The sequence below is a fragment of the Metarhizium robertsii genome (assembly GCF_000187425.2).
Source record: "Metarhizium robertsii ARSEF 23 chromosome Unknown MAA_Scf_1, whole genome shotgun sequence".
NCBI lineage: Eukaryota > Fungi > Ascomycota > Sordariomycetes > Hypocreales > Clavicipitaceae > Metarhizium > Metarhizium robertsii.
This window is the reverse complement of record NW_011942149.1, coordinates 1,578,796-1,606,432: the sequence shown is the minus strand read 5'-3', so window position 1 is coordinate 1,606,432 and position 27,637 is coordinate 1,578,796. Positions and strand designations below refer to the sequence as shown.

The window sequence follows — 27,637 nt, the reverse complement described above, 5'->3', positions numbered from 1 at the left end:
AACAGCTTCAGAGGCAAGAGCAGCCTACTATCGTACGGAGTAGCGAGTAGTTACCTGACTCCATACTCACCCTGTTACCCTAGAGCATCCGGCTCGATCAACTAGTATCTGTCCCTGGTTTCGTGTACTGCGCATAATGGCCGTTTTCGATATTGTGTGTTTTTGTATCCTGCCTCTTCTGTTTATTTGTCACCGTTGCTCTACTTGGCAGCTATATGTATCGACTACGTTTCATGCAGCGCCACCTTGACGCCGCCTGCGCTTTCCGTGAAGATCTTGACTCTCTCTACAAACTCCATACACGGATCGCGGTTTTCCACCTCGGCAAACTCCTGTGCTAGCCTAACTAACAAGTAAACGGATTGTGTGATGATCTGTTGCCGTGCCGGACATATCCTTGGGCCGCCCGAAAATGGCACAAATTCCCATTTAGGCGCCCTACCCTCAAATCGACTCGGCCGGAAAACATCGGCGTCATCACCCCAGATTTCTGCATCATGAAGATGGGCGTAAAGATCAAGCGAAACCACAGTGCCCTTGGGTACAAATACCGGGCTGCGGCCTTCCGGCCCTCCGCCTCTGGGGAGAACTGTGTCCCGAATCGCCGTTCGGCTTAATCGTCCGGTTGATCCGTGCAGCCGCAAGGCTTCCAGAACGGTGTATCGGAAGAGAGAGAGCGATCTCAGAAGCTCAAAGCTTAGGTTTTGGTTGCCTAGAGCAATCGCCTGCTTTCGAAGCTCTGTCCAGAGATCTGGGTTGCGAGCAAGATGAAAGAGGGAATTGGAGAGCACGACTGCGGTGCTCTCGAACGCCGGCAAGAAAATGTTCATCATCTCGTATCTTAGAGTCATTGGCTTCCGGATCCGCTTTGCCATCTCATCAAGGAGCACATATCGCGAATTGGACTGGCCACCCCTTTTCTTCTCGTCTAGCGTGTTCGGTTGGGAAGCCGCTGCTAGTGCACGAGAGACTTGACGGTCCACAAAAGCATGGATCTTGTCGATATTCTCATCTACTGTGTCATTGAATAGAGACCCGAGGGCCGCAAAGGCATGGCGGCGTTTGGTCGTACCTATCAGCGCCTGAGAGAAGGCTTCCATCAACTCATCTCCTTGGGTAGCATTTCGATCTAGTGAATTGAAAGATTCCCCAAAAATGAATTCCGTCCCGCTATCCAGAAACTAAGAGGCAATCAGTGCACTCGCCCACAATTATAGCGACAGGCTGTCAAACTGTCAAAGAGAAAGATCCAAGCTTGGAAAATCATAGAAATACTCACCAGCCTGCAGATAAGGGGCTTCAAATCGACAGTTCTTCCATCGCGAGGTATCAAGGAAAGCATGCGGTCAACATGTTTCTTGAAGCGATCAACATCGCTCAGCTCTGCGCGCAAGAACAAGGGTTTGAGCGCATCTCGTGAGTGTTTCCAAGCCGGTCCATCCTTGGTAAATATCCCATGGCCGATGAGTCTCAGAATAGGTGTGATCCGAATGGTTTGTTTATCATAGTCTTCGAAGTGGGCAGCAAGCATGGCGCGAAAGTTGTGCGAGTCCATGGTGGCAATGGTCTTTCCAGCTGGGGACCGTTCTTCGATTGTTCGACCATATTGAGCAAACTTTTCCTGGTAAAACTGGTTGTATTTTCCTAACACAAGGGCCTCAAACCTCCTGCGCTGTAGATCTTTACCTGACGGGTCTAATATCCACGGAAGGCGATGCGGATATTTGTTTGCTGCCTCACAACCGAGCTGTCGGGCTCTCCGATACTGATGCCATTTCAGGAAGAGCCTGTACCCTACGAAAATTGCGGCAAGCCAGAAAGAAACCACGACCGAGTGGACAAGATGCATTTCCCTTCACTGGCTGCAGGCATCAGCTGCAAGGAAATAGTGACTCGATTCGAAAGGGGGCCGGGAAGACCAACGTCCTACAGCACGGGATTTCAATGGCTACGAAGAGATACTATTCAAATACCTCTGTTGCTGCTGATGCCCAACATATCCAATGATTCGATTCGCCTTTGATGGCCAATGGCTAACGTGCATCTAAAGTCGTATTTCAGCCAAGGGGTGAACCGAATCAGGTGGAAGCCGATGGTCTACGTATGGAGCAGTAACTTGAAACCAATCATCCATGCGTGTCAGCCGCTTTACAGAAGTTCCTTTCAGCCCATACGGGAAATCCGGGCTGCGCGTGTAATATGCGGTCATCATAGACCATCGGGGCTAAAGAGGTTTGACTTGTACCGCGTCCTAGCCAGTTCAGCCAAGGCTTTACAGTCAGGTGAACGACACAGGCCATGAAGTGATCCTTCAAATTTCTGGCCGTTGAAAATTTGTCTTTTGTTTTCCCACCGCCTCGTCATCCTCCGCAGGAAAGGCCAGTCATTCTGAGACTCGCGATCACGATCCACGGACGGCACGGGCCGCTGAGAGGTTGGTGTTCCTCAGTTAAATTGCTTGATAGCCTTGATCGTCCAGTGCAAGGTTCTACTTGCAGCTGGATATCTGAGAAGCAGGGATCTGACGACGTTGGTGGTGGAAACCCCTTTCTCACTTGCTTGTCTTCGGCTCCGTCTCGAAAAGTTCCTTACCCTTCCAGCATCGTATCTGGAATTCTTTGTCTCTCTAAACCCCACCAGTTTCCAGTGTAGCCATAACCATGTACCTTGTCTGGGGTGTATGTCGTAATATTCTATTTCACACCATGACCGAAAAATTGGACTCTTCTTGCAAAAAGCCTTGTAGCAGCGTACTCCAGTCAGGCACGTGCTGCATGTCCTCGAACATTCCTGCATCGTTCATCTCGACAAATTTGCGGGTTGTCGACCCCGGCATGATGCCACTTCCGAGTCCTTGATCAAGACCAGCGCTCGCAGGCACCTCACTCATTGGCAACTGACTTCCTCCTTTCTCACAACCATCCCGTGGAATAGACGCCGCGGCGCGGGCCATTAACGCCTTGAAAATCGTCCACTTGGGCCCCCGAAAGACAGCTGTGCCCGTCTTCTCCATCACCTTGACGTATTTTTCTACAGATTCGAAGGCCCGAAGAGCGCAAGACCTTCTCGGGCGCAGGCATATGTTCCACAGAATAAACAGCATCAAGTGATACTGCGGGTATGATCGCCCCGACCAGGAATACGGACGCAGCAGCTCATCCTTCAGCAAGTGCTGTCCTTCTTCAAACAAGCCAAGTGCCTCGAGGAGGGTTTCCTCTGTCGCCAAAAGCTCCTGCTGTTCCGGATGGTGGTGAGCCTCCCACTGCTGGCGCGTGACAAAGTCCAATTTGCGGACAATGAAGCGACAAGTTATGAGTGTGAGTCTTTGCATGGGAATTACGGGGTTGCATTCTTTGATAAGGGTCTCGACGGTTTCTACTAATTTGGCGACGATGCGATCTCGAGCCTCGAAAGGCGGGGGGGTCGAAGGGTTGGACCATGATAGTTGGAGGAGGTCAGCCCATGTCTGGCAAATGCGAATGTTGGCGAGGGATGAGAGGATGCGAGTCCAGCCTTTGCGGGGTGGTGGGAGGTCCTTCATGTCCGGATCCAGATCGTTGTCTTCGAGGTTGAGTGGGAGCTCAGCACCACCAGACATTATGACATTAGGTGTGGGAAGGTCGAGCAGGCCGAGATCTTCGGCAACACGGCCATCACGACCCAGTAGGTACCACCACAGACGGCGGCGGATTTCGGACTCGAACGGCGAGAGGCCGAGTTTCGTGCCATCACGGTGGAGACCGATGGATTGCGCGATTCTTATGGCTAGGCCATTGAAGGTCCAGACGGAGCGGCCCGTGTTGTGGACTCGTACTGCGCTCTGGTGGGCGCGCGAGTTAGAACGCGAGTGAGGGTAGGAAGAAATGATGTGATGACATACAAGGTAGATTGCCATGGCCTGTAGTAATACGACGGTAGGGTTCTCCAGCAAATCCGCCTGGGCGAAACTCTGTTCGAGTCCGGCTTTGTACCGATGCAGGGCACTCATCCAGGACTCCCCTAGAAGCCGTGGGCAGTCCTCCCTCTCATCGAGAGCGACGGTCGAGGCGTAGTATACGGCGTAGCACAATGCCAGTGCTTCAGGTGAAGCTGTTTCTGGGTTGTTAATCACCGTGTAGACTAAAACTTCCGAAGTCGGAATGTGGAGAATTTTGAAGAGGCAGTCGACATTGTCCACAAAGACCATCCATAGCTGCACAGCGGTATATTTGGAAGGGTGGTAACTTGAAGGTGGATGGGACGACAGGGGCGTTGACAGTATTCCCATGGGATTGAAGGGCGATGGGACATGTGCCTGGGCCACTTCATCTGTCCTCGGTGTTGCGAGGGCAGTACGAACATCGCTCTCCTACGCATTTCGGTTAAAACCAACCTAGATAGCCCTCCACAACGAGCCTGAGAAGCGAGCCGACACTCCACATACCTGCCCAACAACACGAGAGACGAGAACCTCGTTGAAGTACTGCGTCGACGAGCCCCTCTCCAACAATATCTCCCCTCCGGGGTGGGGACTACCAACTGCCGCCGGCGAAGTCTCGTGCCCAACGCCTCCTGTGCTGAAGGGGTTTGCATGTGGACCAGCAATAACCGTTTTTGGCGAGGCTGGAAAGCGGGCGTGCGGGTGCGATGCCTCTCGCGCAGGAATGGACGTCAGCGTCTCCTCCAGCCTCGATATCCTCGTTGCAACGTCATTAATGGTAGCCTTGCGCACCCTGGGCGCTCTCGGCTCCTTGGGCGGATAGGAACATGCGTGGCCGCCGCGAGAACACGGTGTGCAAGGGCACTTCTTGTCGCAGCGGACCTTGCGTCGACGACAAGTGGCACAGGATCTTTGCACGGGCGCCGCCGAGGAGACCGAGGCTGGCGTTTGAGAACGCTCTGGTGTCTCAGGCGAGGGGGAGTGGCTCGACATCTGTCTGGAGTTAGCAGCTTGTTTCCGGCGCGTGTGCTCTGCAACAGAGACTGAAGGAATAGGAATAGGTTCATGTCGAGGGAGCACGAGAGGTCGGCCTCGGTGGTTATATACCGCGCCGAGGACCGAACGCTCAGCCCTACTGGCTAGCCCCACTCCCGTAAACCCCTGCTACCCCCGAGCGCCGAATCACCGAACAGCCCATTGGCCGGCAAGCCATTGTCGAAAATCAGCCTAGTTCACATATCCTGCCCATGACAAGGGCAACGATCAAGCTTTCCACGAGCCAGAGCTTACCAAGCTTCTTTCTTGAGTCGGATGTCCGAAACCGCGAGACCCGTCTAACCCCGATTATGACTTCTCAACATGCCAGAAGCACGGCGCGTCAGCATGTTGATTCCCACAGGGGACAGACGACTCCTTGTACTACTACTATATAAGATATGTGGCTGCAGGGCGCGTCTATTTTCCCCCATCTTGTGAGACACTCATGATCGAGTTTATTTTTATCGAACCGTGAATGCGTTTCCAGCACATGTGACTTGTCCCGTTGTTCAACTCGTCACACCTCCAACGATACTGAGGCTTCGTCATGGCTGCGCCCCCGAGTGAGAGGAAAGGCTCCTCTAGTGGTTCACAATCTACCATGAACGTTGCACAACGTGACGGGCACGACATGCCAGACGCCAATAATCTATATCCTGGCGAGAAATCAGACGAGGAAAAGGCCCCGCCTACTCCTGAGGAACCGGTTGTTGCTGATGGAGGCACCGTTGCTTGGCTGGTTGTTCTGGGGGCGTGGTGTGTCTCGTTTTGCAGTTTTGGCTGGATCAACAGTATGTAACCTGAGTTCTCCGAAAATCTGGGCATCTTTGGACCGGGCGACATGTTGACATTGGCTAGGTGTCGGAGCGTTTCAGGAATACTACCAACACAACATGTTGTCGTCATACTCGGCCAGCACCATCTCTTGGATCCCGTCACTACAAATCTTCTTCATGAACGCCTTGGTCCGTACCCGTCACGCCCGCTCCATCATCAAGTACAGAAAAAACACTAACAAAATGTAGGGCCCCGCGGTAGGCATGCTCTACGATAGATATGGTCCTCGACAACTCCTCCTCGCCGGCAGTCTCCTCCACGTCTTTGGGCTCATGATGTGTTCCCTCGGGACGCAATACTACCAAATCCTATTAGCTCAAGGTGTCTGCTCGGCCATTGGCGTTTCTGCCATCTTCCAGCCATGTACGTGAACCAAACCACCACTTCCTACACAATGATCCCCCCCCTGGGTCAAAACCAACTAACATGGCAAAACCTCAGCAATCAACGTCATCCACGGCTGGTTCAACAAGAAGCGCGGCGCGGCGTTCGGCATCCTCGCAACCGGCTCCTCCCTCGGCGGCGTCATCTTCCCCATCATGGTCTCGCGCCTCATCCGCCAAGTCGGCTTCCCGTGGGCCATGAGAACCTGCGCATTCCTCATCCTGGCCCTCCTCATCGTGGCCAACCTCACCATCCGCGCCGCCCATCCGCCGCGCCCGCAAAAGCTCACCAAGGCGCAGCTCGCAAAGCCCTTTTCCGAGTTCGACTTTGTCTTCCTGTGCGCAGGCTTCTTCTGCTTCACGTTTGGCATCTTCGTGCCCATTGACTATCTGCCCGTCCAGGCGCTCGATGCTGGCGTGGACCCCAACTTGGTGCAGTACCTGCTGTCGATCCTCAACGCCGCAAGTCTCTTTGGGCGGTTGTTTTCGGGAATCGTGGGGGACAAGATTGGCCGGTACAACATCTTCGTGACGGTTTGCGCCCTTACGGGCATATGGGTTCTTGCGCTCTGGATTCCGAGCTCCAGCACTGGCGGCATCATTGCTTTTGCGGCGCTATTTGGTTTCTGTAGCGGCGCGTACGTGTCGCTTATTGGGCCGCTGGTTGCGCAGATTTCGCCGCTGCGGGAAATCGGCTTCAGGACCGGTATTATATTCTTTATTGCGTCCATTGGTGGGTTGACGACGAACCCTATTAGTGGCGCCATTTTGGGAGATGACAAGAACTGGGTGGGCGTCAAGGTGTTTGCAGGTGTATTTTGCTTTGCGGGAACCTTTTTGGTTCTCATTGCGAGAATTCGCAGGACAGGATGGAAGTTGGCGGTTGTGTTTTAAAGGCTCCTTTTCCCTCTCTTCCTTTATATGTCGCCTTCACAGGTCCGGGGAATATAATATAATGGGCTTAGATCTGGGCATTGGGATGTAAGCATAGACTTGGTGTATTTAGATTTGGGACTTGGAAACCTGGCGAGGCTCCCATCGAAATTGTTGTATTTATGATCCTACTCCACTGTTAATATCAAAATCTCACTTCCTGAAATGTCAAGCCTGTTGCCTCGTAGTGAATTCCTTCTCTATATCAGAAACCTCCTCCACGGGATGCTTATTCAAACTCTCATAAAGCTGTAAATAGCTCCCAATCAAGAAAGCCCACGAGCCCCTATCACCAGCACTGTTAGAATACCGCCTTTGAAACTCAAACCCAACCGTCTGCGAACACTTACCAAAATGTAGCTAGCGAAGCCTGATACTGCGCCCCCGAATTCCCATGCGCCATCCCCAAGGCACCACACAAGGTGAACCCACACGCTCCGATGAGATTCCAAAACGCAACATGCCACCCCAGCAGATGCGGTGCCGGCTTCCACCACTTGCTCTGCGTCTCCAACATGTACAATGTGCTACTCACGACAAACCCGCTACCGCCAATGACTTGTGGAATCCAGTAGGCCGCGTTCAGCCGCCACTGTGGAGTGAGATGGTTGATTATGCCTGGTAGTGCGGTAATGCCAGAGATGCCGAACACGGTGGCACCAAAGAGCTGGGCCGAGCCGGCGAGGAAACCCAATTCGTGGAGGTAGTGAGTACGCAGGTCGTACCACGAGGGAAACCATTGCCAATGTTTCACGCGTTCAACACTCTGAGATGTCTGGGAGAGTATCGTGGAAGGGGGTATCTTTGGCTTGCCCACTAGGTTACGCTTATTCTGATGGTGGTGTCGGCAATGGCTGCGAGCCGCAACTACTTGTATCTTGGGTTTGCCGTTGCCATCCTGGAGCAATTGCTCGAGAGCCCAGCCAAAACAGCCTGTATTATTAGCATTCATAGCTTCGAAAATGAGCAAGATGGAGCCGACTTCAAAAAAGAGAATGGCGCCGATGAAGGCAGTTATCCCGCCGCCGTAGTACGACTCCCCGGGAAACTCTGTCTCAGGTGCTACCAGTGGAAGCCACGCAAAGAAGCCCTAGAATATATATCAGTCGACCCTCTCTACTCAAAGTCGCACAACCGCCATGACCAGATGCCGAGTGTACAGGTCGACAAATAGATAAACATACGTTGATAACCCAGACTACACTCCCCCAAGTGAATATAAAACCAACCAACCACGAAATATCCCATACAGGGAAATACGTAAACGTCCTGACCACATTCTTCACAACTTCCCTAGGATCCGACGTCCGTCTTGGTGTCACAAAAGGCGCATCTTCACCCGGAGACGCTGGCTGAACGAGCAGAGGATGCCGTCCCTTACGGTTGTCTCGCGATCGCCACAGAAACTTGACATACGCGGCAGGGACAGTGGAATCGACTTGTTTTGGTGGTTGTCCAAGAGGTGTGTTGTTGCCATTGCTCTCCTGGGGTGGAGAGAGTCCTGCGTGATGGAAATGGGCCCTTGTTGGATTCAGAAAGCTGAAGGGTCCTTCGGCGTGGTGGAGTGTCACGTTATCGTCGTGCCGGAAGGGTTCTTTCGTCTGAAAGTCTTTATTTCGGAGTGGCATGGTCACAAAGTCGCGATATCTGCTGGACAGACTGTCGAGACTATAGGTGCAACGTATCTCGGTGCAGCATATCTTTCAATTGCTCAGTGGAATGTTTCGCCGCGACATCCGGCTGGGCCCCTTCATGGGAAGAGTGAACATTCATTCAAGGCTGCTTGCAATGCTTGACGCGGAGGCGGGATGTTGAAAATGAGAGCTGTCTTCAATAACCCTGCATGTGGTTGTCTAATGTGGGGCAAGTCTCCTGTGCGGCGGCGCCGTGGCAGCTTTGCCTTCCTCCTACATCACATTCTACATGCTCCATTAAGCACCAATGCCACTCTGCAGGTTTCGAGTCCTTCGGAAAAGAGCTCGAATGCCCAATTAAGCAAATAAAAAGACTGATATGCAACCAAGTTGTATACTGTAACTACCAAAAAACTTCAAGACAAAGGAAACGCGACAAATGAGCAACATATATATTGCGACAAGCATCCGATGCGTCAGTGGTATCATCCATGTCTTTTTGTGCCAGAAACAAGACAAAGAACAAAAGAGAAGGGAAAAAAAGACAAAAAGAAAGAAAGAAAATACAAGGAGCTGAACGGGTTCAGCATATTCTCATCTCGTGGTTACTTCTACTGCCATTCCTTGAAACCCAATCTCCCCATGCTTCACCAGCATTAAACAGCGTCCCCCCTACAGAATGCTCTCGCGTGTTTCACAAAACCTCATATTGATATCAGTTAATGGTGTCGACAGGCACCGAAGTTCAGTTGCATGAATGCAAATGCTTTGTTGACCCTGCGCTCGATCTCGTGTCGACGTCGACTAAACCCTCTTTGAAAATTTCCATTTCGCTCGCTTCAGTTGTCAAAATATGATGATGCTGCGCCATGCTGTGCCATAAAATACAAATACCAAGGGGGGATAAAGTAAACAAGAAGATAATCTTGACGCAATGAAAATAAATGAAAGTCATTCCCGGGCCAAGCTTATTGGAAAGCAGCAGAATTGCAACGTCGCCGTGACCTAAACCATGCGCACGCCAGTGTCCTGTGTCTCCTCATCCTTGGGCAGTGGGGGCAGGTTTTTATTCAAGCTTTCCTTGCTAAGCCTCGGTCGCAAGACTTGGCCATCCGGCTCGTGGCCATCGGACTTTAGTGGTGGCGGCGGAGGGCGTTCTTTAGGGGGCGTCGGCGGTGGAGGACCGGTTGGCGGTGGAGGGATAGTATTACCGTTTCTGAGGGTTTTCGGCCTATCCCAGACTGACCCTCCGTCATTACGGCTACCCTCAGCCGCTTCCTCAACTACTGGCAGGATCGGTTCATGCGGAAACGACTCACGCTTGTCAGGAGAGCTGGCGGTCGTTAGAACGCGGTCTGGTATATCTGCTTCTAATACACCACTCGATTCGGTCCGTTTAGCTTCTTTTGATGCCTTCTGCATGGTTTCCCGGACTTCTGCTGACGAACCACTCGTTGGCGGGGCTGGTGGGAGATGATCAGGCATTGGAGGAACCCCATGGCTATACCTCTGTGCTGAGTGTCGTTTTGCTGATTTGTCGGCGGACACCCTCCCTTCGTTCGCTTCCTGTTCCCTCCGCAAAGCTTCCTTTCGAGCTTCCTCTGCTGACATGGTAATCCCCTCGACGAAATTGTAAAATCGGTCACCATATTGCTCTGGCGGCAAAGCCGAGATTTGTGACCGGTCATGTGACAAGCCTTTCCAGAAATGTTCAATCTTTTTGATCATTCCATACTAAACACATAAACATGTTAGTGTCTCGGTCATGACAGAATAGTGTTGCCCAATACTTACGTGTGTAAGACAGTCAATTACTCCCAAATAGTAAATCTCATCTGCAGGTTGATTGTTTTCGTGCGTCGCTCGAAAGCCTCCATCATCCTGGTTGAAAACAAACCCAGGCCGGGTATGGAAGTCTCTCAACTCATCAGGCATCTTGTCTAACGCCTGACCGATGGGAATTGGCCGCTCTGCACGAATCTTTTCTCTTAGCTCTCGAGCTTTTCGGACATTCTCCATCTTAGACGGCGTCCTCATAAGCACTGAGGGCGGGTCATCATCTGTCGTCTTCTCGCCGCCGGGATTAAAGACCTGTAGAGTCTTGTCACGTAAATTCTCCTCATTTCCGCGTGATATGTCGTGAATACCAATAAGTAGTGAATAATCCATAATTTGCAGTCTTTTGAGTAGAACAACGTCCTTCTGGAGTTGCTCCAAGAAAAGCCGCTTCTTCTTGATACCCAACTCCAGGTGCTGTTGTCGTCTCAACCAGTTCAGATCCTTCAAAGTTGCTCGAGGATTCTTTTCCAAGTCGTCCTCCCTGTAGTCTCTGCCAATAGTTGAGCCCTTCAGGTCGAAAGTGGTGTGGATATCTCGGTGAGGTGGAAATAGGTTATTCATGACAACAAAGTGGATCTTCTTGCCATATGGCATCTTGACCCGATGAAGGCCATAAAACTGAGAAAGAAGTGTGTTGGGGTTGTTTTGAATGTGGTTGAAGTAGTCCCTGAGAATTTTCCTCAGGAATTTATGCTCAGAATGATGAATCGTCTTGATGATATATTTGTAATCTCTGGAAAAGTAAAAGAAACTGCCGCTCTTGCCAGGAGAGCCGAGCTCGGAAAGTATATATTTCCCAGTCAAGGACATAAGGTAGTCGGCGGGGTCGAGACGGAACAGGGCACGCAAATGTCGGAACACCCAAGGAGCATAGTCCTTAAACTTGAAATCATATTTGGCAGAAGGGACCAGTTCGTTGCCGGTGCTATGGAGAAGATCAGTACTACTTTCGTTTTGTGTTCAAGGAGAAGTGTTGCCTATCAGCTTACATGTCGAACGTCGACTTTTGCTTTGCTTCAAAGTCGGCATCCGTGAGTTCTCGGTCGAGCTTAGCGTTTGTTCTCGAGACAGACACTCGGATCCCGGTCAGCATGTTATAAGCCGTGACCCAATTGGCGTGGCTCTCGTCAACTTTGGTGCCGACCAAGACGCGATCATCATCTTCCTCCTCCTTTCGCTTCCGTTTACTAGCCCGCTTCTGGCGATAGGCCTCAGCCCAGCGAATAGCATCCTCATCGGGTAAAATTTCATCTCGAGGTGCGTCAGACTGCATGGATCGAGTTGTCCTCCGTGCTAGGTTTAGTGAAGCACGGCGATGTCCGATCGGAGCTACAGTCGGAGAGAATCGCCCACTAGCTTGCGCTACATCTGGCCCATCCCTGGATCCTCGGCCGGGAGGAGGCTTTGCTATCTCGAGAGTATGTCTCTGCTTTAGAGACCCAGCGTGTGGGGGTTGAAGATGTCCCGACGGCGAGGTGGCCAATGCTGAGCCGCTTGATTGGTATGCTGGAGGTGAGGAAAATCGATGTGGCGAAGACTTTTGTGGCACAAGCTCAGAAACTGGCAATACCTGTGTTGCAACAGGCGATGTTTGGCCATCATTGTCGTTCAAGTCAGATTCTGGGGTTGAAACTTGTGCCGAGTCCTGGGTCAGGGTTGCACCGTTGGCCCATGGCGCAGGCTTGTGGTCATGAAATTGATGCTGGTGCGCAACGACAGGTGAGCCAAGAGCAGTTGAATTTTGATGTACATAAGACGAAGTCGTTTCTGAAGCTGAGTTGCCATTAACGCCCGATGCGGGTGGCTTTGGAGCGGTTCGATCGGGAAGAGCCAAAGTGCCGTTTGGCAGTGCCTTGATGGTGGACTTTTCATAAGCATCATTCGCGCTAGAGCCATTGATTCCGTTGGCGAGCGAGCTCATGCTCGTCGGTCTTGTGCTGTTCCCATTCATAGGAAGATGGTTCGTGTCCGATGTCTCCGAGTCGTGCGTGGATGTAGTGGAGCTCTCGTCAAAGCTCTCGTTGATGGGTTCAGGCTGGGTATGGGCTATCGAGACCCCATTTGCCTTTTTCTTGTCGATTTCGAGGCCAAATTGATTGTTAGGGTCAAGGTTAAGAAGGTCGGCTTCAGCAGAAAAGATGGGCGAGTTATCGTCGTTGAGGAAGGAGGGCATTTCGCTCAATCTCCCTGTTGGGACAGGGACCAAAAGAAGTCTACTGAATATTCCCTGGTAGAAAGAGAAGGCTGATGGGGAGAACCGATGTACCTCACTGGTTGAACTGGTAAAATCAATTCAATGGTACTCTCAGCCCATGCTCGCCTGGGCCGGACGAGTGACGGTGTTCCAACAACTGGTGACGACCTCGGTAGACGAGTGCCAATAGCCAGCCGATCCAGGAATCCCCCCAATGTCAGGCAGGGTCAGACCAAATTATGGAAAGATTATCGGTGAGATCTGAAGGACACCGGTATTGTTAGGGGCGCAACAGAATTAACATGGCGTGAATTTGCAGCTTGGTGAAGACGGTGACGAAGGTGAGGAAGGGCGAAAATTGTGGATTGTCGACCACGACACAACGCTCAGCAAGTGGCTCTGGGGGGAGACGCCAGCCAGCCGTGCGCAGGGCGATGTCTCGCAAATGCTTCGATCTAGCGACAATCTCGACAAGGAAGATACTAATGCTGTTGATTGGTAGTGCCCAGGCGATTGAGCGAGGACTTGGCGGCGCGAATGCAGAGGTAGCTGGTGGCTTGTGACGGTCAAGTTGAGGTTGAGATTGGGTGCAAAACTGACTGACGGAAATGTGGTTCAGTGTTGTCAACTTGGCGCCTGGCAGTTGAATGTTGGTCGTCACCCGTCATGCGTGGCCCCTGCTCACCCGCCTAGTGGGCCAAGGTCAGCGCGGTCAACGCAAGCGCTCGCCGGTGCTGCGCACTCGACCCATTAATTATCCAATGCTCCCTAGTTACCTGGCAGTGGAGATGCTAGAGACAGGCCGACTCGTCTTGAGCCAGCTTTGCTATTTCGGGGCCAACTCGTCAATCCAGGACTGGCCGACCTGGCATCCTCTGGGAGACCTGGGAGACCTGGGAGACTTTGGGAGACGTTTGTGCTCCAAGTGCCCAAATGTGGAACCTGGATGGAGAATTTCGTGGGACTCGGATTCATCGTCAGTTATTACTACATACCTAGATCTACTAGTCGCTGACGGGCATTAATAAGAACGACCACGCAAAAAACAACAACAACAAAAGGCAGCGCAAGCACAGCCTTGAATGTTGGCCGATTAAATTACATTGAGGCTCGGATGCTTGTCGCTCACAGTATCCCCCCATCCGAGAAGTCTCTAGCTGACCTTGCCTTCATTACGGAGTACGGAGTAGAGCTCTTCGATTCTCCCCTGCGCCTTCGCCGTTGGCCATTCACCGTCCACCGTTGTACAGCTCTTCTAATATCCGGCCAAGAGCTGAAGGATATCTGGAAGCGTCGGCAACCCTTCTGACAGCTCATGGCTTGGCATCGGTGGGCCGTCAGTGTCTGTCCCAAGCCATAGCGTCAAAGTTGGGCTGGTGGCTGCTCGGGAGACCTGCATTGGCTCCAGCCCGCCCTCTTCAACACTAAAGCCCAGGCCGACACGGCTACGGCCTTTGAATATATCCAGCAAAGGGGTTGAGCAAGAAGCACGGCATTATGCTGGAAATAGCTGTTGCCAGGTATGCCTGGTGCGTTTCCCGAATACCTCGCCAAGTTGACAGCTTTCTATGTACATTTCGGTGGAAGGGGGCACTTGGGCCTGCGGCTCCGCCACCAAAGTCAATCCCAGCACCTGGCCCCCAAAGTAGGACAGACCAGCACTGTTTTTTTTTTTTTTTTTTTGCTTGTTCGCGCCGGTTTTTTCTTCTTCTCTTTTTTTGTTCTGCCAATGCTTATCACTATTTGATGCTGATGTTCTTCGTCTCGCTGCTGGCGTTCTTTCCTTCTGGTTACACATCGCGTGTCCATGTCCTGAGAATCGGGATTAGAGTGGCCCCGGCACGTGAATTGCTCGGCGGGGTCACTCTTTTTGCTAGGTGCGCTTATCCCCCTACTAAGTACTCCTTATTTATTACATTTAAACTCTTCTTATATATATTAGTAACTTGTGCTAAAATTTATTTACTTATTAAAAAGTATATATTAATATGTTAAATATAAAGCCTAATCGCCAGGTACTTGGTGGGGCGTCAGCGCACCTAGCATCAAAAAAGAGTGAGCCCGTCGAGCAATTCACCCCAGCACAGCAAACATTGAAAGATACACACTTTCCTCAGGCTTGGCGGCACGAGTATGCAGGACGTGCAGCAAGCAAAGATGACGCCAGGCAGCACGCTCACTATCTGAAGCTTGCACAGTCCCCCTTATCTAAGTACTAAAGCGCCGGCTGACACGCTGCCGTTTTGCGTGAGGCTCCGTGTCTATTGGGGAGGCGGTAATACTCATGAGACTAGTACCGTCACCATATCCCATGTACCTCCCAAGTGAATCTTGATGACGACATTGCCAATGACAGCTCCTGAGACATTCAGGATAAATCGTGCCTGGTGGTCGAAAACGTGATGATAGGATTGGAGGCTCCAGGCGGTGCTGTCTCACTCTGTAGCTATTCGCCGCCATTGCCAGCATGCCTTCTGCCCAGCCACATCCCCTTGGGTGTGTTAAGGCTGCAATCAGGTACCGGTAGGGATTATTATCCAATTAAAAGTCTAATATTAAGAGGTACTTAGCTTCACACGTGAATTACACTATAATAGAAGTACCGGCAAGTATAGAGTAACCAAAAGCTACATTATATACACATAGATTTAGGGTACTATTAAGGTCACTTAAGGTACCTAGCTGGAGTCGATTAATGTGGATCCGAGTGACCTGACTGCAGCCTTAACACACCCGAGGGGATGTGCAAGCATATCAACGACCAGGGCTCGACTCCGTCCGCAATCTCCCAGTGCCAATATACGAGACTCTATGCATCCGGACTTCCGTCCCCATTATCCCTATTTTCCATCTAATAACATCAGCAACACTTTCAGCCGCGAAGCCGAAAGGCCAAAATACTCATTTCAACGTAAGGGGCCATGTAGTAGGTAAGAAGGGGGGGTGAAGGGGGGTTCTGGACTTGAGGATAAGGACCACATGGCAGAAATGCTCAACACATTGCAATCTTGACTCTATGCAAGGTGTGATGCATGTGCACTTGAAGTCCCAAGTATGCCTTGAAAAAGGCCATTCGCACATAACCAAACGTTGGATGGCAACGTGGTCCAGGCGTTGTGACTATAACAATGAGCACGAGAGATACCTTCTTGGTATGTAAATATGACAAAACACGTCTGGTAGTACTTGAATAAAGAGTAAAGGCGACCAAAGTGTCGACCGGTAGAATAACTTGGGTGGACATTGCAGGGGGGATATACACATGTAACTAGAAATTCCTGTGGAAGGTGCAACGCAAGGCGATGCAGGGTAGTCGTCGTTTCCGCCAGAGTCCACGCTGATGTTCGTCCCGGAGCGCTTCACCAACATTTGTATTTGGGATGCTCCATGCTGCACTCTTATCCTTTCATCTTTCTTCTGTCCCTTGGCCGATATTGTTAACATTGAACATGACAAGTTCAGCTGCCATGACAAGGTCTGTCCTTCAATTTCCGTCCAATGATGGGCTGTTTCGAGCCTCTACGGCTATCTTACACAATCTGACCGAGATCAAAGCTCGAACCAACATGACACGTCCTTGCCGACCAGCATGGATCTGGAACAGGCTCGAGCCACGTCACTTCAAATTCTCAACATGCCACGGATAGGAGCCCACGGTTCTACGAAAAGCCATCTAGAGCGCGGTGCCATCTCTTGCCCTGAATTGCACAAATTTGCCGGCAGCGAATAGGTGCGTACGGCTACCCAGCATCTCCAACAATCAAATCTACAAAGTCGGGCTATAAGCTTATGATGCACATAGAATGAGATGCACGGTCCCGGCAAACAAGCCACCGGCCGTCGGGTATCAAGATCCTTGCCTCTGTCCGAGAGACCGCGGCGTCGCTTTGCTGTTGGACGAAGCCTAGAATACGGATGGAGAAGAAGACAAGATCGCCTAAACCAATACTCGCAGCCGTTTAGCGAAACCCCTACGTTTGCGAAAGGCAGAGAACGACGACGTCGAGCGCGTGACTCGCAAGAGGCCTGTAGTTCGTCCGATATTGCCAGTTCATCAAATCACAGTCCGCTTGGCACTGAAGCCAAAAATTCTCTAGCAGTGGCTGGCGTGATGCTGGCTACTGAGGAATTGGATAGGTTAAGTGAAAGGGCACGAAATCACGGTGAACCGGAATGATTATGCGCTGGGCGGTAAAAGCAAACGGTGACGGGCATCTGTGATCGGCAAGGTGATTGTCTCTTCGTGCTATCAGTATCGGGTCTACACATAGTTCAGGCATGCCTAGAATATTAAGACCTCAATACAAACCGAGGGCATTTGTTTCTTGCCAAATTGGCGCAGGTTGGTATGTGTCACGTAATCCCGCGACATCATTCATCATCTCTACCCGGAGTTGAGCGAAGCCGGGCAAAACAGCCTTCTCCTTTGGTCAGTCTCGTGGTGACTTGCCAAAGCCTCCCTACTCGATTGGGTAACGGAATCAGCTGTGGTTGGATGGAAAACAAGGCCAGAAGGTGGTGGGAGAATGCAGTTAAACTGCAGTTATGCAGTGTATACCAGCCAACTAGTACATCTAATACCCGAGTTATGTGCATCCGAAGAGAGCAATGAGCCGAGAACCGGGATCGATTAACGGGGAGTCGGTGCCCGGAGGGCCATGGGGCTTGGGGCTTGGGGGAAGGGTTAACGGTGGATCCGCGGCTGGGGTTTAGGCCATGACATCTGGAGTCTGGGGGTACGGTTTCAATGTTGGCCGCTGGCCAGGCGACATGAGGGCGACACATGCATGGACTCACGAGGCTACAGGGCTCTCAGGCCCCCGAAGCATGGCATTTGCGGTGGAGTCCCTCCGCGGGTTCCGTCGGTGGAATGAGTGGGTTCCTGGCTAGTCGCGGGGAGAAACCGGGGCCGGATGCCAGCGATATCGCATAACTTGAAGTTGCCGAATTCAACGTCCAACGGGTAGCTCAGACAAAACATAACTTCCTCAACACCTCCACGATCCACACTCTCTTCTCTTACATCGCGCACTTTATTCGTCCCTTTAATATAGGACAACACAATCCACGCATTATCCCCCCTGTGTGGATTGTTCCTCATCTTCAAAATGTTCCGTCACAGTCTACGAACAGCTGCAAGAAGCACAACGTCTGCTTCATGGCGGCCAATGGCTGTCAGAAGTTTTGCCTCAGCGCCAAAGACTACCTTTGACTGGCAAGACCCACTTGCGTCTAAGAACCTCTTGACCGAGGAGGAGCTTGCTATTGCAGAGACGGCTGAGAGATACTGCCAGGAGCGCATGATGCCTAGAGTCTTGCGTATGTTGTCGCCTATCCCGAGATCTAACCCTCATGGTGTTGGCTGCTGGTGCCGCGGCACTCCAATGCAAGCTCAATAACATGCCAGACAGCCGCCGTTGCTAATACAAAACTTTAGAGGCCTACCGCGATGAGCACTATGACCCCAAGATCCTTCAAGAAATGGGCGAGCTTGGTCTTCTCGGCGCCAATATTGACGGCTATGGCTGCGCTGGCGTGTCATCGGTTGCTGGTGGCATGATCACGCGGGCTGTGGAACGCGTTGATAGTGGCTACCGATCTGGCATGTCTGTGCAGTCGTCGCTTGTTATGGGCGGCATTTACGAGTTCGGTACTGAAGAGCAGAAGCAGAGATTCCTTCCTGAGATGGCCAAGGGCAAGCTACTCGGTGCCTTTGGTCTCACGGAGCCCAACCACGGCAGTGATCCCGGTAGCATGGAGAGCGTCGCCAAGCCTCACCCTACCAAGAAGGGGTACTTCTCCCTCAGTGGAGCCAAGACCTGGATCACAAACAGCCCCATCGCCGATGTCCTTTTGGTGTGGGCAAAGCTTCAGGAGACGGGCAAGATTCGCGGCTTCCTCGTTGAGAGAAAGGACTGCCCTCCTGGCACCCTGTCCACCCCTGCCATCAAAGATAAGAACGGCCTGCGTGCTTCCATAACTGGTATGATCCAGTTGGATGAATGTCCTGTGCCCGAGGCCAATATGTTTCCTGATGTTGAGGGTCTGAAGGGGCCTTTCAGCTGCCTCAATAGTGCTAGATATGGTATTTCCATGGGCGTCATGGGTGCCTTGGAGGACTGCATTGCCCGAGCACGAACTTATGCTCTGGAGCGCAAGCAGTTCAAAGGGAACCCTTTGGCCAAATACCAGCTTATCCAGAAGAAGCTGGCGGACGCCGCTACCGACGCTGCCTATGGCACCCTGGCTGCCATTCAGGTTGGCCGTCTCAAGGACGAGGGCAAGGCAACGCCTGAGATGATCAGCATGGTCAAGAGACAGAATTGCGATGTCGCCTTACGCAATGCTAGAATCCTGCAGGAGATTTTCGGCGGTAATGCCGTGAGCGACGAGTATCATATTGGTCGCCATGTGGCCAACCTATTTGTTACGCAGACATATGAGGGACAGAGCGACATTCACAGTATGTTATGACGACTATCCTTGACTGACTTTCTACCTTCCTTTGCTAACAACAGTTTTGTAGGCCTTATCCTGGGACGAGCCATCACTGGTATCCAGGCGTTTGTTTAGCTGATGTTTGAGGTGGCGAGCAGGAGTGGGATGAGGTTTGTCATGTTTTGTAATGTACCTACGTACTTGGTAGTCAATGCATCAGCAAGGGCATTAGATAATGCGCGGGGGAAGTCGATGAACATTTACTCTTGTGGTCTCCCATCTAGCCCTAACCCTCTCCCTGATCGATTCTTGTGGTTGACATGCGTAGTACATCTGAGGCGTTGCAGCCGCAGCGATGTCGAATCGCGATGCCACCGCCGCAATATCTCCAGCCCCATAAAAATGGTTGCCCACCGATTTTCACCGGACCCGCCGAACGGTGATGGGATCCTTTAGGCCACCGGAGTTGGCCATGCACGCGGTGTCGCGCGGCACAATATGGCAAGAGAGATTGTGAAAGTAGCCTGAGGAGAAAGGATGAGCGTCAGGCGGCATGGTGACATGGTATGAATTGCTTATTAGACAATGGCCGCGTTTTACCTGGCATTCTCATTCCCGTGGATGCCGGGGATTGTTTGGTCTTGATGCAAGGGGCTTCGTTGGTGAACAGATCTCTTTGTTCATATGGCGCCTAAAGGTGTCCATTCGGGTCTTCCTAGGGTCAGCGTAGTTGCATGGTCTTGCCGAGACATTGCCAATACATTAAGCCCAGGGCACCCACCCGAATCATCCAGGTCCACGGGCATACAGACGAGACATGGCATTAGTACTACTAAAGACGCCATTGTTATGATGAAAGGCGCGAGCATGGCCCAGTCAGTAAGTAACAACCAACGACGGACACATAATGCCTTGGTTGATGCCGGCGACGGCTGCGGGACGTGTTGGCGCCATGAGTCACGATCAAAATGCCAGGCGTCAAATGAAAATGGTGGCGATGCCGACTCTGACTGGCCTGGGTGTTGGCCAGCGGCAAGTCGGACGACAGCGCAACCAGGGCGTCGAACTGTGCATAATTATTCTCGAATCAAGAAATCTGTCACAGCCTGCTGACAATTGTCCTGTGTGGCGTGGGTGGATGAGAGCATTGTGAGGGAGGTGTGAGTAAGTTGTCAACTGTTTGCTGTGCTGTTGTGTGGTGGTGGCTCAAGTGCTCCTTGCTCCCCTCCTGCAGACCCACTTGTTCACCCACCTGGACAGCCTTGCCGTCATTGGCCACTTCCCATGTTCCGTGGTCCCAATGCTCAGTGCGCTTGAGCGTGCGTAGGTGGTCAAATCGAATCGAACGTTCTGGCTCGGCCCAGCTGCCCAGTGCCCAGACTGTCCGGTCTCTCATGCCTCCAGCCCGTCCAGCTGCGGTCTGGTGCGAGCCCAAGGGGGCATGGGGCAAGTGCCCAGTCAACAGTGCACCGTGCCGCGTGCCCGCCTCTGTGCATGGCCACTCTGCCGGGTGTTCAATACTTGGTGCAATGTTGGTGCAGGTGCAAGCGCTGGCTGGGTGTTGGGCGCACTGGGGCTCGGGTTAACTGGTCGACTAGCCGGCCAGGCTGCCTGGCTTCTTTTAGAACGTCCACCTCACTGACCGATCCCTGTGGTTTCTCTTTCCTTCCATACACTACATACCCAAATTCAACCACGTTCCTGACGACTGCTTCTTCAACACACGAGCACTTTTCCCATCTACCAAATTTGCATCCCCCAGCATCGCCGCTCGACATCGACTGAAACTCTCGACCGCCGTTCACCTTTCTTCTCTCTCGACGAGAGTCACGTCTGCCTTGGTACATTTTACCCCGCCGAGTTGTTCTCGTGTTGAAGTGCGTCATTCTGCCTGCTTTCGCCTCCTCCGACCGCCTGTCCCGCGTTTTTCTCTCTCCTACTTCTATCCACCAACTAACCCGAACTTTTTCCAGCATCTGCATCAACCAGCGATCTACGCTTTCGCACACACACTCATCACAATCCTTAGCCATGGCTCTCAAGCGCATCAACAAGGAGCTCACTGATCTCGGCCGGTAAATATTTCCTCTTTTCCTACTTCGCTCTCCCCCTCCTCTAGCCTCTCAAGATTGATGACCCGCCTCTCCTTTGGAGCCCAATTCTGTGAGGTGGGGCATACCTGGGAGCGGGGCGCTATCCGACCAAAATGTCAGAATACCGTCAATACCCAATGCTTGCGATAGCCTCGGCGGCCTCTGTAAAGAATGGAGGTCCCGTCCTGCCCTCTCGAGGATAGCTGGAGTGGTTTTTTTCTTCTTCTTCATTGCCGTTGCCATTTCGTGGTGCGGGAGAGGCCAGTCTAGAATGCTGACTTTCTTTCTACAGTGATCCGCCGTCGTCTTGCTCTGCTGGCCCTGTTGGCGAAGACCTGGTATGTGTATATTGAGTTTCCCTCTGGTATCTGGAACCTCCGTGATACAGGGCGAAATGACTAATGATGTGATAGTTCCACTGGCAAGCAACGATTATGGGACCCGTGAGTAGAACGTGCAAGCATCAGGATCCGGTTACTTCGTGGCATCGAGCGACAGTCTATGAGGGCATATTTATGTGCCACGGACGCACATCGTTTTGATATACACTGCCAGAGATCTCAGCTTTGTTTCGCTCTTGCTACATGTATAGTGCTGACTAATTTAAATAGGGCGACTCACCATACTCCGGTGGTGTCTTCTTCCTTGCTATCCATTTCCCTACCGACTACCCTTTCAAGCCACCAAAGGTTAACTTCACCACTCGCATCTACCACCCCAATATCAACTCCAATGGCAGCATCTGCTTGGACATCCTGCGAGACCAATGGAGCCCTGCTCTCACCATCTCTAAAGGTACGCATTGTTATGATTTCGTATTTTCTTGGCCTATCAAATCTAGGAACAAAAGCAGCTGCTGACAATTGCATTAATAGTGCTTCTTTCCATTTGTTCCATGCTTACCGACCCCAACCCTGATGATCCTCTTGTACCCGAGATTGCTCATGTATACAAGACCGACCGACCACGATACGAGGCTACGGCTAGGGAATGGACTCGAAAATATGCTGTCTAAGATCCTGACGACCATGGCTTCGTCTAAGCCATGATGTTCAGGGGGGCGGGGAAGAGAAGAGTGACGTTTTTTCTCTTTTGCACGATAACCAGTGAGGAGGAAATTTCCGGACAAAGTTGCTTCACAGATTGTAGCGAGATGTGAAGCAGGTCATGTGCGACACGACTGAGGAGCCCTTGCCTCGGGATACATCAAGTCAAATTGTATCCGACGAGACAAGGGAACGAGGATTTGTCGTGCGAGGGGTTGCAAGACAGACTAGACAGAACAGATCAGCTATTAAAGGGATATCATGCGGCTGGGCTTTTTGTTTTTCTTCTTCTGCATCATTGACGTGTTTTTATGGCATTTACTGCTGAGCAGCGTATTATAGGATGTCTCTCTTTTACGCTTTGTGCCTCTGTGCCAAAATGTGGACGCACCATGTGATTGAAGTGACTTGTTGGATGTCTTGGCTGGACTGATAGCAACAATGGGGCTCACCATGTCTGTCCTGTCACAGGCGCTAATCAGGCGTCCCATCTGCGCCCGTTTCGCGTCTCCTGCAGATACCTTTCTACGACTTTTGTGCCTTACGGCTTTGTGCTGCCCAGGAGGGTGTGACTCAACTAAAGCATCAACAGCCGTAGGTGTCTCGACTTTGCTAGGCTGTGAGTGATAAAAACTTTAGAAAAGTCCCAGAGTTTGTATCTTGTTGCCCGTCTATTCAAGATTGCCTAAAGCATTTTGGGAGTGCGTTACATTCCCGAAAGATTGCAGAACAATACTGATGTCACGCTCGAATGTAGCCTTGGCAGCTCCTGCTAAGCCTGGCTCCTGCTTCAAGCCGCTCGATCAAGACTCGAACCCGTCACATGTGAGAAACTGCCTATGCTTTCCATGCCGAGATAAATCAAACAAATTGAACCCTCCAAGCTCGAATCAAATATATGCGACGATTTAGCAGCGGAATTGAGCAATCTTCGTTTTAAGACAGGATCGACGACTATTACGCGGAATGAGCCGACCAAAGCATCGCGTCAATTGCCGTATCGGTTTAGTTGGAAACCTGTGTACGCTTCATGTATTGATGATGGTGAGGCTCTGGTATCACAACCGTCCCATGTCTACGGAGATCTCCTACCGCGCGAGCCGGAGATTGCCTAGATGACAGGACCTATTTTTCCGAAGAAAAAACCCAGTCAAAAAGTCTCAGATGGGTATGTTACCAACACTTGTCAAGACTGCCGTGACTGACGGGGCCCAGATCTCCGGACATGACGCACCATGTGGGATGTTACTACTAGTAGTACGTAGATAGGAGGCAAGAATGCGCTGCTTGTGACGAGCTTATTTCCGGGTAACCTCAGTTGCAGCCACGGCCATTAGCAGGACACATGTGCGCGTCTAGACATTCCTGTGAATTGCTCACCATCACTGGTGGTGTCAAAAGGTGTTTCGGACGACCTTGATATGCTCAACGCTTCGCGATAAAGGCTGATGAGGAAGACGATTCCGCCTGACTACCATTTACTGGACAGTAACAGAAGAGGGTTTGGGACTTGTGGCGCTTCACCAAGGGTGTACGCGACGAGTTATGTCACAGGGTACGTTTCACCAGCCCAGATTTGACACCACGTAGCTTTTGCTAACAGTCGTCCCATGGTAACAGTGTTATTAATATCGAGGAGTCCTCTACTCCGTACTGAATGTTGGATCAATGCCATGAGGCCGCAGACGTGCGGGTGCGGCGTTGTCGTTTGGGATATGGGGCCACAACCCACTTTCTCAAAGCTGTGATGCTTCACCTGTTATCCACGGGGTGAAACGGGTGCTGACGTACGATGCACCAACAAACAGTACGGTGGCACCAAATGTTGCATGTGCGCTCAGCCCAATATCGACAGTGCCTGTGCGCAAGTTCCAGGCGGGTTTGTTCACAGATTGTCGGCCATGTTTCCGGAATGAACGGCATCACTTGGGGATGAATTGCTTCACTTCAACCTCAGATGCTGTCATGACGACTGCGGAGCCACAATTCCTCTTTCTTCGTGATGGCAGGAATCGCGGTTCTGGGTTATAGTGGTTTAGAGGGGTTTCGAAAATTGCACCCATCTGATCTATTACTCGGCGAACAGCCCACAACAACCTGGTCGTCGCAGGTTGATGCGCGTCCTGAACGGAAGCCCCTGGAGAGAAGCAACAATCAATGGTACATTGCGACGCATAGATCCAACGCCAAGGTGGGCTTCCACTGATTCTGGAGAGCGCGAGCGTCCAATCACCTGCCGACAAGTCCTGGTGCTAGGCGTAGGAAGGTTTCCTAGCCGCCCACCCGAGCTTGGCTCACCGGATTTTTGGAGCCGTGTGCTCGGCCTCGTCGAACCATGGGGCCGTCGGCCAGTGCTGTTATCGTCAGCTCGACTTTGATTTATTAGGCTTCCGTCCGCTATTTCAGAATTTGGCTCCTTGAGTGTTCTCCCCTGGCCGTCCGAGTGTTGCGATTCTGAATGCTTTGGCAGATTTGTTTGATTCGCAAAATTTTTGAGCATTAAACATCTGAATAGTTGGTATGATCTCCCTTCCATGGTTGTCGCCGGGTGTTTCAAGCATATCCCGGTTCCTAGTATGGTACCGTGGACATGACTACCTACCTGCAACAGCCACCTTGGCTTGCCCCAATCCCATTTATTGCAAGATGCCTGCACTTTGCCCTTTCCCCTCCGGTGCCTTCAATGTTCTTCGCCAGTTTTACTCCCGCCCCCCGGTAGTCTGTGCAACCAGCTACCATGGACAAGGTGCAACTAACATGAGCATTTAGACATGACAATTCTTTATTGCACGAGTAATACCCTGATAATCTGCTCGTCTCGACAATCGTTAATATTATTTTCCCTTGTTCCCTATTTCAGCAGGCTCTGAAGTATACCATTCAAAACACCCAGCGTGTACAATATCTTCGTTAATCTATATGGTCAATTTGATCCTATAACCCGAGACATTGCTGCGTTTCGATTGGCACCGATTGTTGTATCTGATCCGAAAAGGGGCGGAATATCTGTCGGCATCTGGGATATTCGAAATCTAAAACAGAATAAGAATACGGCGACTGCAATGAGCTATTACTCTGGGGTCTCTGACCGGCCCTCGGAGCGGTCGAGATGGACCCCTCTCACGAGAATGTTGCTTTCGGGCGAGATGACGCAGGAGAAACAGCAGGACCTATCGACGAGAGAAAAGTTTGATCGCTGGATGATTAATGAAGGTTACAGACGAGTGTACGTATGCCCGGAAAGATTGGTGCACAAGGAGAGAGGGAGAAAAGGGGCGTCGATGTAGAACATATAAAGGCAGTGGTGACGGCCAACGTGAGATTTTGCTGACATGTATTACCAGATTTGTCTTTGTCTTCATGCTCACGCACGCCCTCATATTCGCATTCGCCTCGGTTCACTACTCCATGAAGGACAGCTTGCAAGGTGCCAGAGATATTTTCGGCTTTACATTTGTCATTGCGCGTGCGTCTGCGGTTGTTTTACACGTCGACGTCGGCATCATCCTCTTTCCGGTTTGCCGAACACTGATCTCGCTCATGCGCCAGACTCCTCTCAACGGAATTATTCAGTTCGACAAGAATATTACATTTCACATTACGACGGCGTGGTCCATCGTCTTCTTTTCATGGGTTCACACGATAGCCCACTGGAACAACTTTGCCCAGGTTGCGGCCAAGAACAAGCTAGGCTTATACGGATGGCTTTTGGCCAACTTCGCCTCTGGACCTGGCTGGACAGGCTACGTGATGCTTATCGCGCTGATGGGCATGGTTATTACGTCTGTGGAGAAGCCACGGAGAGCAAACTATGAGCGTTTCTGGTATACTCACCACATGTTCATCCTCTTTTTCTTCTTCTGGTCCCTGCACGGTGCGTTCTGCATGATTCAACCAGATGTGGCCCCTTTCTGCACCAACATTGGCGCCTCGGCTATTGGTGTGTTCTGGCAATATTGGATGTACTCCGGCTTCGTCTACTTGGCGGAGCGGATTGCTCGCGAGGTACGCGGTCGACACAAGACGTACATTTCAAAAGTCATACAGCACCCGAGTCAAGTGTGTGAGATCCAAATCAAGAAACAAAACACAAAAACTCGCGCTGGCCAGTACATCTTCTTCTGCTGTCCTGCTGTGTCGCTGTGGCAATATCACCCGTTCACGCTCACCAGTGCTCCCGAGGAAGATTACATTTCGATTCATATGAGATGCCAGGGTGACTTCACGATGGCTGTCTCCAAAGCCCTTGGCTGTGAATGGGGCAAGAAGGCAGACACGAGCAAGGTTGTTGGCGTTGATAGAGACCAAAACGGTGTCAACCCTGTGCTGCAAAGAATCTTGCCGCGAGTCTACATTGATGGACCCTTTGGATCAGCCTCGGAGGATGTTTTCAAATACGAAGTGTCTATCCTCGTTGGTGCCGGTATCGGCGTCACTCCTTTTGCTTCTATCCTCAAGTCAATCTGGTACCGAATGAACTACCCACAGAAGAAGACTCGTTTATCCAAGGTATACTTCTTCTGGATTTGCCGTGACTTTGGCTCGTTTGAGTGGTTTCGGTCACTGCTTTTGGCGGTTGAAGCCCAAGATCTTGAACACCGCATTGAAATCCACACATATTTGACAGCCAAGATCAAGGCAGACGATGCCACAAACATCATGATTAATGACGCCAACGCCGACAAGGACACCATCACAGGTCTGAGGAGTCCAACCAACTTTGGGCGACCAAACTGGGACATGATCTTCCGCGGCATCAGGAAATTGCACAGTCCCGGCGAAGCTGGTGTCTTTTTCTGTGGTCCCAAGGGTCTGGGCAGTTCCCTGCACGTATACTGCAACAAGTATACCGAGCCAGGGTATGTTAAACCCTCCCTCAACATTACAAAAAATGTGCTATGCTAACTCACGTCTAGGTTCTCATTTGTCTGGGGCAAAGAAAATTTCTAGGGGCGACATCAAGTATTCGTTTCGTGTTTATACCCGCATATCTGCAAGCTAATGGCATTCGCCTTCCTTGAAGCCTTCGATTCTTCTTGGTTTATTATTTTCAAAATTGCATCATGGGATATATTGGGGAGGGTTGTATAGACTTTATTACTTCTTTTTTTTGAGACTACGGAGTACGTTGGCTGCAGTTGTGCCTGCGACGCCGGACGCCGGGCGCCGACAGCATAGGAGGGCGATAGAAGAGGACGATTGGAGAGAGATAGACGGCGGAATTCGATGTGGAGGAAGGAATTCAGGTTTAGTAATACTGAGCGAAAGGGTGCAGTCTAGGCG

At 51.4% G+C, this 27,637-nt stretch overlaps 8 protein-coding genes across 8 annotated transcripts; 4 read left to right on the top strand and 4 right to left on the bottom strand.

Moving 5' to 3' along the window:
• Positions 1–224: 224 nt before the first annotated feature.
• On the bottom strand, positions 225–1,555 carry MAA_04907 (Cytochrome P450 CYP584P1; the record flags this gene model as incomplete). Its single annotated transcript, XM_007823003.1, has 2 exons — positions 225–1,181; positions 1,280–1,555. 2 exons carry the CDS (start codon positions 1,553–1,555, stop codon positions 225–227), a joined length of 1,233 nt encoding a protein of 410 aa, XP_007821194.1.
• Positions 1,556–2,698: 1,143 nt separating this feature from the next.
• On the bottom strand, positions 2,699–4,912 carry MAA_04908 (Zn(2)-C6 fungal-type DNA-binding domain protein; the record flags this gene model as incomplete). The annotated part of the gene is made up of 2 exons (XM_007823004.1): positions 2,699–4,348; positions 4,424–4,912. 2 exons carry the CDS (start codon positions 4,910–4,912, stop codon positions 2,699–2,701), a joined length of 2,139 nt encoding a protein of 712 aa, XP_007821195.1.
• Positions 4,913–5,504: 592 nt separating this feature from the next.
• MAA_04909 (major facilitator superfamily transporter) lies at positions 5,505–7,071 on the top strand (the record flags this gene model as incomplete). Its single annotated transcript, XM_007823005.1, has 4 exons — positions 5,505–5,748; positions 5,816–5,922; positions 5,983–6,157; positions 6,236–7,071. 4 exons carry the CDS (start codon positions 5,505–5,507, stop codon positions 7,069–7,071), a joined length of 1,362 nt encoding a protein of 453 aa, XP_007821196.1.
• A 385-nt stretch (positions 7,072–7,456) lies between these two features.
• Positions 7,457–8,738, bottom strand: MAA_04910 (Endo-polygalacturonase PG1; the record flags this gene model as incomplete). Its single annotated transcript, XM_007823006.1, has 2 exons — positions 7,457–8,200; positions 8,295–8,738. The coding sequence occupies 2 exons, from the start codon at positions 8,736–8,738 to the stop codon at positions 7,457–7,459; spliced, it is 1,188 nt and encodes a 395-aa protein (XP_007821197.1).
• Positions 8,739–9,749: 1,011 nt separating this feature from the next.
• Positions 9,750–12,756, bottom strand: MAA_04911 (phosphatidylinositol-4-phosphate 5-Kinase; the record flags this gene model as incomplete). Its single annotated transcript, XM_007823007.1, has 3 exons — positions 9,750–10,478; positions 10,539–11,508; positions 11,573–12,756. 3 exons carry the CDS (start codon positions 12,754–12,756, stop codon positions 9,750–9,752), a joined length of 2,883 nt encoding a protein of 960 aa, XP_007821198.1.
• A 5,129-nt stretch (positions 12,757–17,885) lies between these two features.
• MAA_04912 (Acyl-CoA dehydrogenase/oxidase) lies at positions 17,886–19,350 on the top strand (the record flags this gene model as incomplete). The annotated part of the gene is made up of 3 exons (XM_007823008.1): positions 17,886–18,096; positions 18,215–19,240; positions 19,304–19,350. 3 exons carry the CDS (start codon positions 17,886–17,888, stop codon positions 19,348–19,350), a joined length of 1,284 nt encoding a protein of 427 aa, XP_007821199.1.
• A 1,896-nt stretch (positions 19,351–21,246) lies between these two features.
• On the top strand, positions 21,247–22,323 carry MAA_04913 (ubiquitin-conjugating enzyme; the record flags this gene model as incomplete). The annotated part of the gene is made up of 5 exons (XM_007823009.1): positions 21,247–21,290; positions 21,601–21,646; positions 21,722–21,751; positions 21,920–22,103; positions 22,184–22,323. The coding sequence occupies 5 exons, from the start codon at positions 21,247–21,249 to the stop codon at positions 22,321–22,323; spliced, it is 444 nt and encodes a 147-aa protein (XP_007821200.1).
• A 3,093-nt stretch (positions 22,324–25,416) lies between these two features.
• On the top strand, positions 25,417–27,304 carry MAA_04914 (NADPH oxidase; the record flags this gene model as incomplete). Its single annotated transcript, XM_007823010.2, has 3 exons — positions 25,417–25,580; positions 25,699–27,213; positions 27,271–27,304. 3 exons carry the CDS (start codon positions 25,417–25,419, stop codon positions 27,302–27,304), a joined length of 1,713 nt encoding a protein of 570 aa, XP_007821201.2.
• Positions 27,305–27,637: the final 333 nt, after the last annotated feature.